The sequence below is a fragment of the Alligator sinensis genome, unplaced genomic scaffold (genome assembly GCF_000455745.1).
Source record: "Alligator sinensis unplaced genomic scaffold, ASM45574v1 scaffold1077_1, whole genome shotgun sequence".
Classification (NCBI taxonomy): Eukaryota; Metazoa; Chordata; order Crocodylia; family Alligatoridae; genus Alligator; species Alligator sinensis.
The window spans coordinates 1,173,537-1,191,513 of record NW_005842476.1 but is presented as its reverse complement, the minus strand read 5'-3'; the positions used below and the strand labels follow the sequence as shown (position 1 = coordinate 1,191,513).

At 41.4% G+C, this 17,977-nt stretch overlaps 1 protein-coding gene across 2 annotated transcripts in view; it reads left to right on the top strand.

Moving 5' to 3' along the window:
* The window catches only part of CCNY (cyclin Y), a 91,818-nt gene that overhangs the window by 47,578 nt on the left and 26,263 nt on the right, over positions 1–17,977 (top strand). For both annotated transcript variants that reach the window (XM_025212607.1, XM_025212608.1), the window contains 3 exons: positions 1,761–1,818; positions 1,913–2,032; positions 17,074–17,240. In XM_025212607.1, coding sequence (XP_025068392.1) covers positions 1,761–1,818; positions 1,913–2,032; positions 17,074–17,240 — 345 coding nt within the window. The remainder of the gene's footprint in view (positions 1–1,760; positions 1,819–1,912; positions 2,033–17,073; positions 17,241–17,977) is intronic.

Here is a 17,977-nt window from a genome sequence, read left to right as displayed (position 1 = left end):
CCAAGGAACCATGTTCATGCTTTTAGTAAAACACTGAAACAGGTTACCCAGAGAGGTTGTGGACTCTACATTCTTGGAGATTTTTAAGACCCAGCTAAACAAAAGCATTGGCTGGGATGATCTAACTAGGGATGGTCATGCTTTGAGCAGGGGGTTGGACTAGATGTGACCTCCTGAGGTCCCTTCCAACCCTAATTTTCTATGATTTTATGTTAATTAGCCCACACGCATGACTGGAACTAGGTGTTCTTGTCACAAATCCTGGGGTGCTCCTAGGCACAGGTCAGCCTGGTCTAGCTTCACCTCATAGAGGCCAGAACCACACTAATTATGCAACAGGCTAAGAGGGGGTAATTGAGGGATTCTGGGTGAAATATTTGGGACCCATTTCATGATGTTTGCCAGGCATTTAAGCCTGGTGAACAAGCAGGAATCTTTGGAATTGGGAAAGAAAGATGCAGCTCAGCTGTGGGTGTGAAGAGGAAGTAAAAATATATTCAGTGTAGTGGCTCACTATGAATGAAAAAAAAAAAGTCAGTGCTGAAGGGGGCTGTGCTTAATATGCACTGCCATACGTCTTATTTAGATGGGCTGCACTGATCTGTCTTTGTGGTAGGTTCCTGTCAGCATGTTTGTCTAATGTGGACCACCATGTAGTTTACAGTCATACTCAGCGTTAGGTGCTCTTAATCAACTTCATAGTTAGTTTCCATTGCTAACTACATGCTGCTTTTGGCAGCTGTTTAATGATGGGCATTGTTATTTAATGAGATTTCCTTGTATGTGAACATAAGTCAAGAGGCTTTTCCGCCCATGCCAACTGGGGATAAACTTTGTCTTGTATTTGAGTAAATATGGTAAAAGGCTAAAGGATTTTATAAGAAAGATGGAATGAGTTGCGTATGTGTAAATTTGCTAAATTATCACAAGGGAGATAATGATGACAGGCTTCGAATACCCAGAATCTGTGCACACTGAATGGAAGAAGAATTAGTAAAATACAGGTATAGGAAGAATTAATGGGATGAATTAAGGGGGAAAACCATAAGATGAATTTTAGCAGGAAAAACTTCTGAACAGTAATATCTATTAGGTTGTAGAAAAGTCTCCCAAAGTGACTGAAGCACCATCATGTGGGGTATTTAAAATGGCATTAAATTCAAGATATGCATGGAAAATATACATTTGTTGTAATTTTCCATGTATAGAATCTAACTATTGGAGGGTCATCTTAAATTTGTTCTTCCACCACCTACTATTGCAGCAGGGGGGCAGTTAGGGGGCAGGCAGTGGGGGAGGCAGGTCAGAGGAGGTAGGCAGCAGGCCTTCATCACTGCCCCTTACCCCTCCACACCTTGTACCCTGCTGCCTTTTTACCCCCACTACTTGTCCTCCCACCCCCATGCTTTCCCCCCCATGCCCCTGCAGCCTCGGGTCCCGGGTTGGGGCTGGAGCCACAGCAGCTGCTGGTCCTCTCCCCCTAACCTCATACTCAATTCCAAAATGAGGGGCTTCCCCCTCTTCCCTATGTTAAATGGGGAAGAAAACCTCATCTTGGAGTTTGAGTAAATATGGTATAAGGAACTTTGCATAGATCCAACCGTATGCAGAACAGGCCCTTCCCAGCACTGAGAAAACGTGCATATTTCTGTAATATGCCTAGGTGCTCTACAGTGCACGTATTACTTGAATAAATGATGTGTAGGATACACACGGTCCTATGCAGGCAATGAAACTGCAATATTTTTCTTTCTTTTCAGGGACACAGATGGAAGAATGCTCTTAGATATTTTTGATGAAAACCTCCACCCCCTTTCGGTAAACTCTTCTCTTTCATGAGACCAGGTCTGCTTCCTTTCCCTGTTTCTGTGTATTTGACTCAGTCACCTGTTTCAAAACGTTTCCTCCTCAGAAATCCGAAGTGCCACCAGATTATGACAAACACGACCCAGAGCAGAAACAGATTTACCGCTTTGTTCGGACGTTGTTCAGTGCTGCTCAACTGACCGCTGAATGTGCCATTGTCACCCTGGTGAGTGTCTGCGAAACGACATCAACCATTCAACAGATCCACTCTTGATTCCTGAGCTTGTTCCTGTGCAGTGTAATAGCTCTTGGTATTGTCAGGGACCCTTTTTTTTCCGCCTCATCGGACTTTGTGTAGAGAATATGGAAATTATTTCAAGCAAAAAAATAGGGCGTGTCTTTTTCTCTTTGAGATGAGTTATTGAAGTGTCCCAGGAGGTTGTGTAAGATGACACAAAAGCTGGGATTACATCTTGCTCATACAGAGCGATAGCATTGCAGGCTATCAGGGTGACTCATATGAAACACGGGTGGGGCAAGCATCCTTGCTGTGTGGGAATATTAGCAGCTGAAGCCCTTTCATTTCTGGCAGGTTTATTGTTTATCATTACAGCATCCAGTGGAGGCTTTTACACAGCTATCAGTAATTTCCTGGCATTAATAAGAGTTGATGGATGCACAGAGGGCTGCGAGTGACTGGAGCATGTTTGGTGTCTGCTATTTTTACTTGCATTGTACATGTTTTTCAGCAGCATGTCAGATTACTGAACAATTAAATAGCTAAGGATGACATCCACATAAAAATAGACTCTAAAGATGAATGGTCAGATTTTCAGTTGGTATAAGTTGATGCAGATCACTGACTTCTTGAACTACTGGAGCTAAGCAGCTTTCCACCAGCTGATTTTAAATACCTGTCCATCTGACTATAAGAAATGTTTTCAGCTTTCAGCTATGGTCGTTGCCACATTCTTAGTTTCAGAATGTTCTTTTAAAACAAAACACCAAAAAACCCAAAGCAGGCTGGACATCTTCACCTCTTCAGAGCGTTTTTCAGGACAGATTCACCATGTTTGTTTTGTTTTAGTTTTGTTTTTGTTTTTTTTGTTTAAGAAAATGGTGTTGAGAGGAGCATTGCAGTGTGACTCTGCTCTTCCCTTTTTATAATTTTCTAAAGCTTTTAATCAATGCAGCCCCTGTCCTTCAGTTCAAGAATAGCAAGCAGACATGGTTTTTTCTCATTTGGCCCACCACAGCAGGGCAAATGAATATGGAAGAGAAGTGAGAGATGCATCTTACCCCCTTCCTATCCTGAAAGTCCTTGACTGGGGTACCCCTGAACCCCTTAACCTAGCCATTATCAGTAGTTCTCTCAGATGGGTTTTACTTCTTTGTCTCTTGCATACATATAATAGTGTTTAATTGAAAGAAAGAAATATCGAATGCAGTGCAGCCCTGTTCCACAAACTCCTGATAATCAAATACGAGTTACTAATCCACAGTGAACTGATCCATCATTTGAGTTGGAAAGAGGATCTGCGTATATTAGAATAATTATTCTCTTTGCGTGGCTCCCCCCCCCACTGGAATCTTGTTAAGAGCAGTATGATTAAAAACACAGCCACTTGTTTCTGTTTTACTCAGCAATTATATAAAATGTTTAAAATTATTGGTTCTTTTATCTTAATTTCTGACTGTCTCTTGGTAGTCTAATCTTGGACACAATCATTTATGGTACTTACAACTTCTTGTGACATGAGTGGGAACTGGGTGTGCTCACTACCTCAACAAATCAAACCATTGCTTTGCTTTTGCTCTTGTTTCCGTGTCTGTAAATATGAGGCTAATAATTCCCATGTCTGTAAGATGCTTCAGAACTTTGCATATGCGGTATTTAAGAGTAGCATAATAGTATTTTTAATACTATTTCATTTATTATTTCAGTGTTCTTCTATTCGGCCTTGACTTCCATTTCTTCCTGTGTCACCATTGCTCTCAGCATGGATCTCAGAAAGACATAGCCTTGCTTTTGATTTGTGTGGAAATTGCTATGTGGGCTTTACTATTTCATTACAGACTTTTGCCCAAACCCTCCTAGCGCCTTAAGTCTTGTGACCATGGCCATAGATAAAAAGCAGCCTTCTGTCCACAAGTCTCTGTTTCTGTGTTGGTTCCCACATTGGACTGCATTCTGATTCCCCAGGCTTCTGGTTGTTTCTTTTTGTCAACATGCAGGCAGGCTGTGGGGAAGCAGATCACAATACAATTTGAGCAAGATACTCCAGTTGTTGTTTTTCATAGTCTCTTTAATGTTTTTTAATAATAATAAAATAACAGAGATCAAGGTAGTATCTGATGTAAATGCACTGCTGTCTGCTTCCCTTTTAGCATGCAGAGATGCACACTGCAACATTACGATTATTGCTACTGTTTTTGCTTCTCAGGCAGTATGCCAGTTTATGCTAGATGCAGGAACTGAATGAAAATGGATCCCCAACTTGTGTTAGATAAGATGATCTCCACAAAACATTAACATTTTAGCACTCTAAGCACTTAATTAAAATTATTTCAATTAAAGCCTGTAATAGTACAACAAACCAATTTATAATTAAAAAATATTTAGTTTGCACACTGCCCTCCAAAGCTGCCAAGAGATTTCTTGTACTGATATATGAGAAAATTAAAATCCAAGGCTGAGACTATTTAAAATACTAACTTCCATTATTTATAAAACAACACCACAGCACCAACATTAACTGAAAGATTTAATTATTGCTGATTTAAAAGAGATTTAAGCAGCAGACTTCTTTTGTCACATTTACATAATGGTAATTTTTGTCCTGGTGAATATCTGTGACTTGGCTTTGCAGATATGGGCTCTTTTCCTTCTCTAGGGGGCACTGGCATTCTTGCTGGCACTAAGATCTCCTCCATTTTCCATAAAACATATTTAACCATTGTCCTCAGCATAAATGCTGAGTATTACTATTATCAGTAGCTATAGGAAAATAATATGTTATGTAAGTGTCACCATCATAAAATATTTATACATTATCATTTTGTCCTAGAAAAACTGAAAAATCATGTCTGCATTTGACTAGGAAAAATTGTTCAGTGGACATTGAGTCCCCCATTTGTCACAGGCTTGCTTTTTGATCTTTAGCAAGACATTTAGGTACCTATCTGTGTATCTCAGTTCCCATTCTAACAAGGGAACCGCAATATTTGCCATCTTACAGAGGCATTGTGAGAATGAGCACAACACAGACTGTGAGGTGGTCAAGTACTGGTATAATGAGACCACCTGAATACTTACTGGTGAACAGAATATTTTTGTAAAATTTAGTTACATAATAGAGAAGGCATGCACTAGTGCCTGAATCGCCGTGGCACTCCATGTTTGTCCCAAGCTCTTACTACAGCATATCACCATGATGGGAAGAGTTGATATATACTCAGGAGTCTAAAGTCTTCATATGAAAACTATGGATTTAATGAATCCAATCAAATAATGGTGAGTCCTGACTATCCCTGCCAGTTGTGTTTTTATCAACTCAATAAACGGAATGTTGTGTAACTGCAAAGAGAAAATTAATCCTGCTGTAGCACAGTACTGGTTTACTCAGTCACTGCCGGTAGGATACTTCGCCAGCATTCTTGAACTGACTATTTAACTCTCCTCATGGACTAGTGGGAGGTTACGTTCTTTCTACAGGTACTGCTCATTTGACTTCATTTAAATGGAATATTCTGAAGTCGGTGTTAGTGAAAGTCGTTTAATCTAAAAGCATTTGCGTTTGACTTGCTGACATTGATGGATTGAGGTAAAAGATATTCCCCTTTTGGCTGTCATCAATTCCTGGGTGTCTAGAAGCCAATTTCACCAAGTTTCATTTCATTTCAGCAGATTGCACTGGGAGCAGGTTTTCTTGAAGTTTTATTTTGTGCATAAAGTAGAATAGTGGGTTATATTCTTATATAAAATATAATATAAGAATATATTTAATGTTTTCTTTTATATAGAATTATATTCTCATATTTTTATCCTGGGATAAACTGTTAGCACTTCTTATCCCATGAACCTTTTCGGTGTTTATCCCAGGACAATGAATGATTACACTTTGACCCAGGGAAAATGGTTTCTCCTGGGACAAATGCAATGTCTGTCCATAGCCTAATAGCACTGGCAAATTCCTTTTCTTTACAAAACAAACAAATGAACATGAAAAGATTTTTTTTTTAAGTCAATAAGCTCTTGGAACAGCTTTAATAAGACTGTGACTAGCAAAAAGAACAGTGCCACTAGCATGCACAGGTTTTGATTACATGCATCTGTCCAATGCAGATGTGGGATTCATGTCACTTGGGCTAGGTTGTATATGAGTGTGGGGATATTTAACTGAAATTCCTCCATAGTTAAGTGTATAAGAATATAAAATTCTTATATAAGCTGATGTGAAGCCTTAGACTCACTTCTACTCTTTTTATTTTGACAAAGCCAAAAGATTACTGTTTTATGTATTCCTTGTACTGACACGTACCTGCTAGTGTTTTAATATTCATAGTAGGTAGGGTTGAAAGGGACCTGAGCGGATCATCAAGTTCGACCGCCCGCCATGGCAGGAAAGAATGCTGGGGTCAAATGACCCCGGCTAGATGATTATCCAGCCTCTCTTTGAAGACCCCCAGGGTAGGAGCGAGCACCACTTCACTTGGAAGTTGGTTCCAGATCCTAGCCACCCTGACTGTGAAGTAGTGCCTCCTGATGTCTAGCCTGAACCTACTCTCAATCAACTTGCGGCCGTTATTCCTAGTTACTCCTGGTAGTGCTCAGGGGAACAGGGACTCTTCCATTCCCCGCTGGTCCCCCCCCTGGTAAGTTTATAGATGGCCACCAGATCCCCTCTCAGCCTTCTCTTGTGGAGGCTGAACAGGTTCAGGTCCCATAGCCTCCCCTCGTAGGGTCTGCCTTGCTGCCCCCTGACCATACGAGTGGCCCTCCTTTGAACCCTCTCAATGCTGTCCACGTCCCACCTGAAGTGCGGTGCCCAGAACTGGACGCAGTACTCCAACTGCGGCCTGACCAATGTTGCATAGAGGGGGAGGATCACCTCCTTGGACCTGCTTGTGATGCATTTGTGGATACATGCCAAGGTGCGGTTGGCCCTACTGACTGTGTCCTCACATTGGCGGCCCATGTTCATCTTGGAATCAATAATGAATCCAAAATCCTTTTGTGCCTCTGTGCTGACGGGAAGGGAGTTCCCCAGCTTGTAGGTCTGCTGCCAGTTCTTCCTCCCTAGGTGCAGTACTGTGCACTTGTCAGTACTGAATCCCATCCTATTCTCATCCGCCCACCCCTGTAACCTGTCCAGATCTAGTTGTAGCCTGTCCCTCTCTTTTAGCGTGCCCACCTCTCCCCACATCTTGGTGTCATACGCGAATTTGAACAAGGTGCTTTTCACCCCCCCCCCACTTGTCCAAGTCGCTGATGAAGATGTTGAACAGTGCGGGCCTGAGGACCGAGCCCTGGGGGACCCCACTGCCCACATCCCTCCAGGTCGAAATTGATCCGTCCACCACCACTCTCTGGGTGCGGCCCTCCAGTCAATTTGCGACCCATCTGACTGTGTAGGCACCGACGCCACAGTCACCTAATTTTTTTTTTTAATGAGTGGATTAAAAAATCCAAGCTCTCAGTTGATCCATTTCTTTGGTTATGACTTCAAATACTTGTTATGCAGTCCATCTTTACTACAAACATACGCACAGAAGAGGACAAAATGGAACTGTAATGAATGAAAAGGGAGGCAAATTGAGGGGCTGCTGAAAATGTTTCCTCCAAAGAAAAATAGGACAAAATCATTAAAGGAATGTGTGTTTATTTACAGATTTACAAGACAATGGTCTTGAACCACCATGGCTTGTACAGCTTTTCCACTGAACACTGGGCTGTGCATGGAAGGAATAATTAGCCCCAGTGTTTGAATGAAAAACAAATATTATTTTTATTGGTAGCTTTTCTTTTTAAGAGAAATTGGATAAAATTGAGGCAAAACTGAAGACTGGTCATTTGAGATTCTTTTGCCATATGTTTGTAATTGGTCACACTTTCTGAGATATTTGTAGCTAAATCCTCCACTAGTTTTCACTTTTGTTCTTAAAACAAAAAAATTGGACATGTCTCAAACTGCTGATAATATCAAGCCATGGTGTCCTTTTCTGTCAAATGGATGGCATCAGGCCTGTCTGGAACATTTTAGATGCCCAGCTGAGCAATTGCAAAGCATGGAGTTATTTATGGAGACTTAGTTAGGGAACTGGCTAATTGCATAGAACAGAAGCATATGGCAATTCAGTGGTTGGATTTGAGCCCTTAACTTGTGCTGTGCATGGAGAGATTGCTTATCTCAGAATCAATATCTATAATAATCTTCCCATGCAAGTAATCTTTCAGTGCACCAATGTTTTCCACCTTAAAGGTGTCTATTTTAAATAAGATCCAAGATCATCATTCTGTCTTTTTGCTACCAGTCTGTAACTGTGCTTGGAGTCTTCTGGTCTTTGTAATGATGATTATAATTGACCATGATGAAAAGTAGGCTTAAAATTGTGGACTTACTGAGGGGAAATGGATAGTGAGATGGAGAAGGTGAGCCTCTTCTGCCTTCAAAATTAAGCACCTTTAGTGTTTAGTTAGGGAATGGAATATTGTGCGGTTTTCACCCACCTCAACTTAAATTCAGAAGAGGAGTCTCTGGGGAACACTTGCATGGAAATAAAGTACTATTGATAAAATGTTGGCTATTGGCTTTAGGCAATGATCATATAGATTCCTATATTAGTGGACACTGTCACAATGACACTGTAAAGCAGGTGGAGGCAGTTCATGACTTGGTTTCTGGATGCTGCAAGTGTTGGTTATCATTCTGTAACAGAACTACTGAAATAGTCATCTGGGGTCAACTATTTCAGATATTTTTATTTCCAGATGTGTTGCATTTTCTGATGCTCAAGGCAGACAGATTTTGAGTATTCTGAAAAGTTAATACATTATTATACTCTCCTAAAATGATCTTTTAAAATTTAGGTTTACTAATCAACTTGATTGCAACAGGTCCTAAAGTTAGGAAAATACAGGGGATATGTTGTTTTTCTAAATTAAGGCAAAGGGACTCACAGCACTGAAACCTTCTGAACTGCATAATAAAAAACTGAACAAAATACAGCTTAAGTTTATAGGATACAAAACCTGTATTGAAATAAGTGTTGGTGTTTAGTACAGTGCTTGATAAAGAGCGATTGTACAACTAAGGAGATTTATGAGAGTAGTATCATATTTTCTCACATACAACATGTATCTTCACCCCCTAAAATCAGTCCCCGAAAATTGGGCCACATGTTTTCAGTGGAGAAGCTGTTTTCTTCTCTGGAAAAGGATCACTCCTGGGGATGCCTTGTATGCCATGTAGTTGTCAAAACGGCTGCTGCTCGTGTCTGCTCAGCAAACTGAAGGGGTGAAGTATGGTGTTAACTTCCTTATAGCCATAGTTATTGGCTGAGCAGTGTAGACTGGTTGCAAAGCAGCAAGTGAGCTACTACTAGTATTTGGATGAAGTTTGTGATGTGGAAACAATCTTTCATTTACAAGAACTTGTATAAAGCACTATTTACAGTGAAGAACCAACAGTCTTGCAAGGGTCTGGGATATAACTGTGGGTGTATCTACACATGAAATGAAGGCAAAGCAATAAACTCTGGAGCTGTTTGAGCTGGAGTAAACTGCTCCTGGATGCAGTGTCTACACATGCATCTAGGGCAGCCATTAGAGCCAGGGTAGAGCCAGGCCTAGGCTGGCAGGAGCAACTGTTGGGGGGTGAGCCCTGGGCTCCAGCTGGTAGTGTCAGGTGGCGGAGGGACTGCCTGATGCATGAGGGTGCCAAACCTGCAGAGCCATGTGGCTAGGTGGCAGCCAGGAGTCTGGTCCTCCCAGTTACTGTCTACACATGCATTTCAGTACAGTTAATTACTCCACTGTAAGTACTAAGCTAATAGATAGTACTTATCTTATTATCTTATACTTACTATCTTAGTACTTATCTTACAGGAGAGTGAATTAGATTTTCTGTGCCCTAATACCAGTGCAAATGTAGACAGTGACTCTCTCTTTACTGTGGAGTTAGTCTACTCCACAGTAGAGCACACGTGTAGATGCACCCTGTGTGACAGTGTCCAGGAAGTATGGCACTGCAGGAGAGTCTACCACACCAAGCATTCCTGATGCCACACTTCCTTGACAGTCTGCGATACCAGGAGGAATTACTCTGTGTATCACAGTTGGCTGAGATGCTGAAAAAATCTTCCCCCTACATTCTGCCTTCCAAAAATAAGGTGCATGTTTTATTTGGGGACATGTATGCAAGAAAATACAGTACTTATCATTGATGTAACTTTCTTTCCATGAGTCCATATTCAATTGCTAGCTTGTGCTTATAGAAGCCAGGCTGTGATCTCCCACTGGCAGTGACTGTACTTGGAAATAGGAGAACATCGGTGTAGAACACCCACAAATGGGCCCAGAGCCAACTGGCAAGGCTTCACAACTTGGTGCTAATTCTGTACCTCTATTAGGCAGCTTACAGTGAAGTAGCTCTCATCCGTAGTGTGTGTGTGCGCAGAGGAGACCCGTTTCACTTTTTGTGTTAATTTCTGTAGAAAATTGAACTAAGTTAAAGGTCTTGGGCACTCCTGCAGGACAGCTTGGGCGCATCTACATGAGACGTTTACTGTGGAGTTAACTAATTAGTTAACTTTACTAACTCAGTAAATGTCTCACATCTACATGTGAAGTGCTATTAGGCAGGAATAAACGAACTCTGCAGCAGGATAGTACTTGTTTTTGCTGCAATTCTTGTTTTGGCTGTTTTTTTTACTCTGCAGCAAGGCATGTGCAGATGCTGGAAGGCCTGGCTGCCTGCTGGCCTGCCAGCTAGCCCTGCACTGGAGGCTGATCCCCTGAGCCCCCTGCCAGTCATGGCTGCTATGACCTGGCTCAGTGTGTTGCGCTTCTGGGCACATGTGTAAATGTGACACCTGGGAAGCTTTAAACAATGCATGATTAAATGATAAGTGCCAGACTTTATTGCTTTGTCTTAATTGCATGGGTAGATGTGCCCCCTGGATGTTAGTCATCTTGGACATCTTCACATGTGCTCTGGGTTTAGGAGGGAGGCACTTTAGTTAGAGGGGCTCTCGGGAGCTGCTCTAATTAAAGCTCCCCCAGTGTTTTGTGTATTCAGGGTCCTGAGCTTCAAAATAGTGATGGGGCATTTTAACTCAGGCTTGTTTGATGAGCTTTAGTTAAAGCGCCCCCACCACCAGTTTGAAGCATGTTTTCAGTGTCCCCACCAGATGGTGAGGCTGCTGGAGTTTGCTAATTAGCATGCTTCAGCAGACTCAATTAATTGTCTGCTCCTATGTGCTATAATTACAGTGTGTTGGAGCAGGCATCTGGCACGTCTGCAGGCATCCTGTCTTCCTTCTCCACAGACTTATTTAATGTGGACTTCATGGTTTTTATGTAGAAAGGTTCTTTCTGAATCTTTTCACCAAGCTAGTAAAGCCACGCAGGTAGCCTTTCCCGGGTTTTAGCTTTTCCTATGAATTCTCCTTAAGCAGAATTAGCCACGAGGAGCTGGTTTTGGAGTCCCTTAGTTTGATAAGGAACTCCAAAATAAAAACTCTGGAAAATAAAATAAAACTCTGGCTTGCATCTCCCGATTTTTCATCTCAAGCAGGACCCAAGAAGTCATTAGGCCAGCTGCAGCCTCACCAAGGCTTCATTTGGCCTTGGTGAGGCTGCAGCTGGAGTACTGCATCTAATTCTAGGCTCCACACTTTAGAAAAGATGTGGAGAAACTTGAGAGAGCCCAGAGGAGAGCCATGTGCGTAGTTAGAGGTCAGGAGGAGAGGCATGGGACTCTTCAGCCTGGAGAAAAGAAGGCTCAAGGGGACTTGGTGGCAGACTAAGTACATAAGGGGCGTGCATCAGGATTTGGGAGAGCGTCTGTTCACCAGGGCCCCCCAAGAGAAGATGAGGTCTAACCGTCACAAACGGCTGGAAGACTGTTTTAGACTGGACATAAGGAAAAACTTGTTTACTGCCCAAGTCTCCAGAGTCTGGAATAGACTTCCCTCAGCGGTGGTGCAAGCACCTACTGTATACCTTTAAGAAATACTTGGATGCTTATCTGGCTGGGGTGATCTGACCCCAATTGACTTCTTGCCCTTTAGGGAGGGGGCTGAACCTGATGATCTCGCGAGGTCCCTTCCAGCCCTAATGTCTGTGAAATTTATAAAGGTTTCTCTTTATCTAGTGATACAATATTTGAAACCAGAGAAAGAAGAGTTAGCACATCTTTTGCAAGCACTCTTGTCTCAATATTGGGGGTTTTGGTCAAAGCCTTGTACTCCTTGGTCACAGGCAATTTTGAGGAGTGTGGGTGTAGAGCCAGGCCAGAGGATGAGGCTTCATGAGAAGGTAGAACCAGAGAGAAGGTTTCAAAGTGAAATTCCCAGTCAGTAAGCAAGGTCCACATCTGTAGTCCAGGCAGTGCCAGGAGCCAGGGAACCCATGACACCCAAACAGGGTCAGCTGGAGCAGACAAGCAGGCAGGAGCCAGGCTGAAGGGTATCAGGTACAGCTGCCGCAGTTTGAAGTGCTAATCAGGTAAAGGCCAAAGGAAGGGCCTGAGCATATACACTAGGCCCAGTGTACCCTGCAGCCGGTGAGCTAATGGCATGCAGCCTGACATACATGTCTGACATGGCAAGATATGTGATCCTTAGGATAGGGCATAAAATTCCTTGGGTCCCAATTATCGAATTATATTAGTATCTGCCATGGGCTTGCCTGTTGTTTCTGGTCTAAATAATTCTTCTTCCTCCCTAGTGTTTAGAAATTTAAGATTAAAGTATACTCGTCCTTTCATGTCTGCCAAGGTGTCAGTCATATTTCTTGCTTGTCTTTCAACTCCCTTCAGTTAGTTAAAATGTTTCTGTTAAGGTAGGCCCAGAAATAAATGCAGTTTTTAAGTGTGTTCAAACTTAAATTACCTAGATAGGAACTATTGCTTCCTGGCTCAGTATGATATCGTATGACTTTGTATATAAAAATGGAATTGGTTGAATTTGCTCTTACATCTCATTGCAAATTCATTATCTACTGTGTTGTAGATGCAAACTGTAGTACAAAGCAAGTATAAGTCCATTAAGTACAGCAGTGTTACCCCATTTTACACCAGAGTGGAATTTGGACCTAGTTCTCTTTGGCATAACTTTCGTAAGTTCTTCCCTATCACTGAACAGCCATGTTTTGGCTTATTTTTCTTCCAGTGTATTAATTTGAATATTTCCTGAAAGTATCTCTCCTCTTTAGCCTGGCTTGCAGTAGGGCATGTCTGTTGATAGTGGCTAATTCATAATAAATAATGAATTTGCTTGCTGGCCTGAACAGTTGTGATTGTATAACATCTGTCTTATACAGGCTATCCATAAAATGGCAGATAGATTTTAAACTGGTGCTATTGTATGATGTGGGCTGTGGCTATATTTGGCATGTGCACTTGCGTACTACTTTCTTTTTAGAAATCATTTCATCCTATCTTGGGTTGACTACAATGAAAATTATTCTTCTGGTTAGCTATTGCCTGTTTAGTTGTTCCTGCCTTTCTATCTACATCTCTTTGATCCCTTGTGTTGTATTTATTATACATTTAATTGTATAATTTTAAGGTGCTGCATTTTATTCTCTTAAAATAACCTAAAATGACCTGTAATTTTCAACTCTTAAATTGCTTCTTTCTGTATCTCTAACAGCAACAAACACTATTGAACTTATGATCATGGTTTTTTATGCATTTTTCTTTGACAGATTAGCATGCCTCTGCAGGGACAGATGTAATGCCAGCTTTTGTGCTCGTTGGGGGAAAATAGCATTTATTTGTATCCCTGTGGATTTGTGGCTTCCTGGCAGCTGATGTGTTAGGAGACATTAGAAAACCAGTCATCTGCTTACGAGCTAATGTTCTTTGTTTTCAGAATTAATTGCTAACAGAAGCCGTCAGTCAAAGTGCAAAAGTCAACACATGCTGACTTCCCTGCTAGATTCACATATAGTTTGAAGCCATGTTCATTGGCTAAACCTTTTGTGGGCTATTATTAGGAAGAATTTGATATAAGCACAAATGATACTTCATAATATTTTGCATCCCCCATAAATGTGGGTGGATCAAGGATTTTGAAAAAGGGGGTATGAGAGAAGCAACCCTGTGAGTTAGCTGCACTTGCCCACTTCCAGCCTCCCATGCTGGAGCAGGCAGAACACACTGTGAAAGCAGTAGTCAAGGCTTTTTTTTTTTTTTTTTTTAAGTCCCTAAATTAGGTAAGAATTTCCTTGCCTGCCCCCTCCCTGCTACTGCTCTTGGCACCCGCTCCATCCCCCTCCATGCACAGTGGCATCTCCTATTCCAATCCCTCCCCTTGCCCTTTCTGCTTATGCTCAAGGCACAGGAAGGGCAGACCCTCCTTTCTTACTGCGGCTCTGCAGAGACCTTGGCTCAGCCAGGGACGGTGGCAGATGGGTTTCCTCCTCCCTACACTTTCAGGTTGGCCCAGAACACCTCAGGGACATGGGCATGGAGTGGGTGAATGCCACCTACTGCTGCTGCTGCCACTGTCCTGGCAGCTCTCAGTAGGTCTCCCCTGCCTGTGCCCAGAGGCACAAGTAGAGAGGGGGAGGAGAAATGAGAGAGGAGGGGGAGAGGCTTCTGAGCAAGGAGGGGATGGGGAGGCGGTGCTGGGGACTTGAAAACAAGTTTCCAGCTGCTGCTTTCATGGTGTGGTCCAGGCTCTGCGGGGAACTCAAGCTGCTGAGCTACGTCATGGAAAGGAGGTGTGAGTGCACCATCACATCTCCTCTGGAACTTCCCCTGTGCAGAGTGATGGCTAATGTCTATATAGGCAGGTGATTATTTTATTAGTCACATTGGTGCCTAGTACGATGAGAGTTATATGTTGTGGCTTTTTCCAGTTTGTACTCATGGACTTAGGAATTTCTGAGCCACATAAAATGCAACAGGGTGGGTCACAAACAGCAAAGTAGAACCAAGGGGGAAGTAGTTTATCCAGGACCATCATGACATTCTGATTTAAAGACTGAGGACAAACTTCAACTCTCTATTTTTGTGCCTCTTCTGGTTTCACTTAAATCTGCAAGGCTTCTTATCTTTCAAAAAAATCATGAAAAATCTGCAGTTTTGCCTGTGAGGGTAGGTGCTATAGCTAAGTTTACTGATGATACTCGGCCCCTCAGAAGGTTTTTGTTGTTTGTTTCCACACATTGTTTTTACGCTCTTTCTTTTTCTGTTAATGCTATAGTATAAACATATAGCCAAAGATTTAAAGTTTTAAAGATAATTCCCAATTAATGAGCAAAATCTCCTGTGTCACATGCAGAAGAGCACTTCTATCCCCTGAACAGCGAGCCATCTGATCAGAGAAGTTTGGAGTATATGATGATCCCAACAATCTATTGCTGTAGTTCTTAAAAGAATATTAGCTTTCCAGACAATTAACATAATCTTTCACCTTTTTATATGGTATTTTCCATCCAAGTATCTTGTAAAATGTGCCACTGATAAAGTTTCTGAACTTCCTGAAGTACAGAACAAATTGTAATAAATAGCTATAGACATATGGTCAGCTCTTCGATCTAGTGACATTGGTAGCAAAAATCACATTTTTTTTTAAAGTGGAAGCAGGACTTACTAAATTCATGGAAGTATTTGCTTATTCTTAGTTTTACTCAAATCATTATAAGGAAAGTACAGTGCAACATATTTGAACAGCCAGATAGGGGATTGATTTAGTGGAGATGAGCTGACAATAGTAGAGGAGGATCATTTTACACTTGGCATTGGATGTTTTGTAGTTGTTTAGTGTTCTCTTCAGATACAAGTTGGCTAATATTTTCTTGTATTTTTTCCTGGGGTTTTTATATTACAAGTTTTTGTGTTTTTAAATTTTGAAAAGTATGGCTGGATTTGGTGTCTGTTACCGTAGGTGAAGTGCGCACATATCTTTCTAATCCAGGGGTGACCACCCTGTGGCCTGTATGCCACAAATGGCATATGTAGCCTTTGTGTGTGGCATGTGGCAGATCAGGGAACACAAGAGTAGACCAGCACTGGGCAGAGAGCAGAAAGCAGAACAGCATATTGGGTAGGAGAAGGGGATTGAAGTGGCACCAGAAAGGTTGATCCCTACAGGGTATAATCTTAGCATGTAATTGTTGCATGAAACAGGAGTTTTCTTTTCAGCAAAAATTCAAAATGCAAAACCAGTACTGTAGCAAGGGATTATATTACTCAGATGTTATCGTAGTGTACATAGTGTAATTATTGGAATAAATATACAGAGTTTATTGTGTAGTTGGTGGCCTTATGCTAAAGATCTTATGTTTAAATATTGAGTACTTGACCCCAGACTTTACAATAAACACAATTAGCAAAGTTCTTGTGTGTATGAGTGCATGCATGTATGTGTGTGTGTGCTTTGAAAAAATAATTAAGGTAAAATTTGATGCCTAAGCAGGTTTTTCATGTTCTTCCATAATATTTCTTTTATAAAATCTTTTTAATGGTATGCATTTTTTTTGTATTTCACTCTGGAAACATAAGCCATCCTTTGAGTAGTAGTTACTGGGTCTCACGAAATACTATTTAGTTAAGTTGTTTCATCTGCCGTCATATCTGTTAAGCTTCATCTGGATATGTATATAGACTGCCTGAGTGGATGGTGCAGTGGAAGAGTAGTTAAGGCATTTTGCTACCGATTCAGAGATGTGAGTTGAAGTCTTGCTCTGGGCCTTCACCAAAGGTCTCTTTTAGTTGACTCGGCTGTAAATGAGTGCTTGGTCATTTGGGCTGAAAATCTGAGGTGGCTGGACAGCACTGTCTTGTGTCATTGGCTGCAGAATCTGGCATGTGTCAGTCATACTACTCTGCCAAGGCACGCAGGCATAGAAGGACCTCTGACTTTTTACCTGGTCTTGTATGAATAGATTTAAAGCCACCTAGCTTTAAATAAACTGGATGTGAGTAGATCACTGTTTTAAAATAGAAGGTATTATGTATTTATTTTTTAGAACATACTTTTAAATTTAAGTAGAAAAATATATTAAGTCTTGGTTATAACATGTCTTCCCAGGTATATCTTGAAAGACTTTTAACATACGCAGAAATAGATATTTGTCCAGCAAACTGGAAGCGAATTGTACTGGGTGCAATTCTACTGGCATCCAAAGTTTGGGACGACCAGGCAGTGTGGAATGTGGATTACTGCCAGATCCTGAAAGATATCACAGTTGAGGACATGTGAGTTCAGTAATTTTATCTCAACCTATGAATGCTGAGAGTGATGCATTTTTTTTTTTGCCCTAATGGACTATATTATGTAAAGCTGGTATACCCCAGATTACATGGAATTTTAACATATTGCTTTGCGTTTATTGGGACTGTAAATAGCTATGCCTATTAATAAATGCCCAGTGGGACTACAAGTTTGGTTTAAAATGTGTGTGCAGCATCCTTTTGTCTGTTTATTTGTTATAGTAAACCTGAGTCATTGCTGGACAGCAAGATAAATCCTGGTTAGTGGTACCAAGTCATTTTAAGAGCATAATCCAGCAATTATGAGGGAACCAGCAAGATGGCAGAGTAAGCAAGGCTAAGACCTTTACCCTTGGATTGTATTTTTCTTGTGTATAACAGATGCCCTTTCCCCCAAATCAGCCCTCCACAATTGGGGTGTGTGTATTAAGCAGGGAAGATGATGCTTCTGTTCCAGTCAAAACATTCATCTTGGATTGCTGCTTCACAATGCAACAGCTATAGTACTACTATTCAAGGAGTTGAGAGAGTCCATTGACTTTAATAGCACATTGTTCTTTACTCCAGAGGTATTAACAATCCTCTCTTCTTTTTTAATGGTCTTGATATTCCACTATTTAAACTAACCTTTCGTAGGATAATTTTGCTGTTTGCCAGTTGTTCCTGGTCTCTCCCTTCCTAGTTCAGCTTCAGCTAAGCTAAGGTTACCATATTTCCAGTTT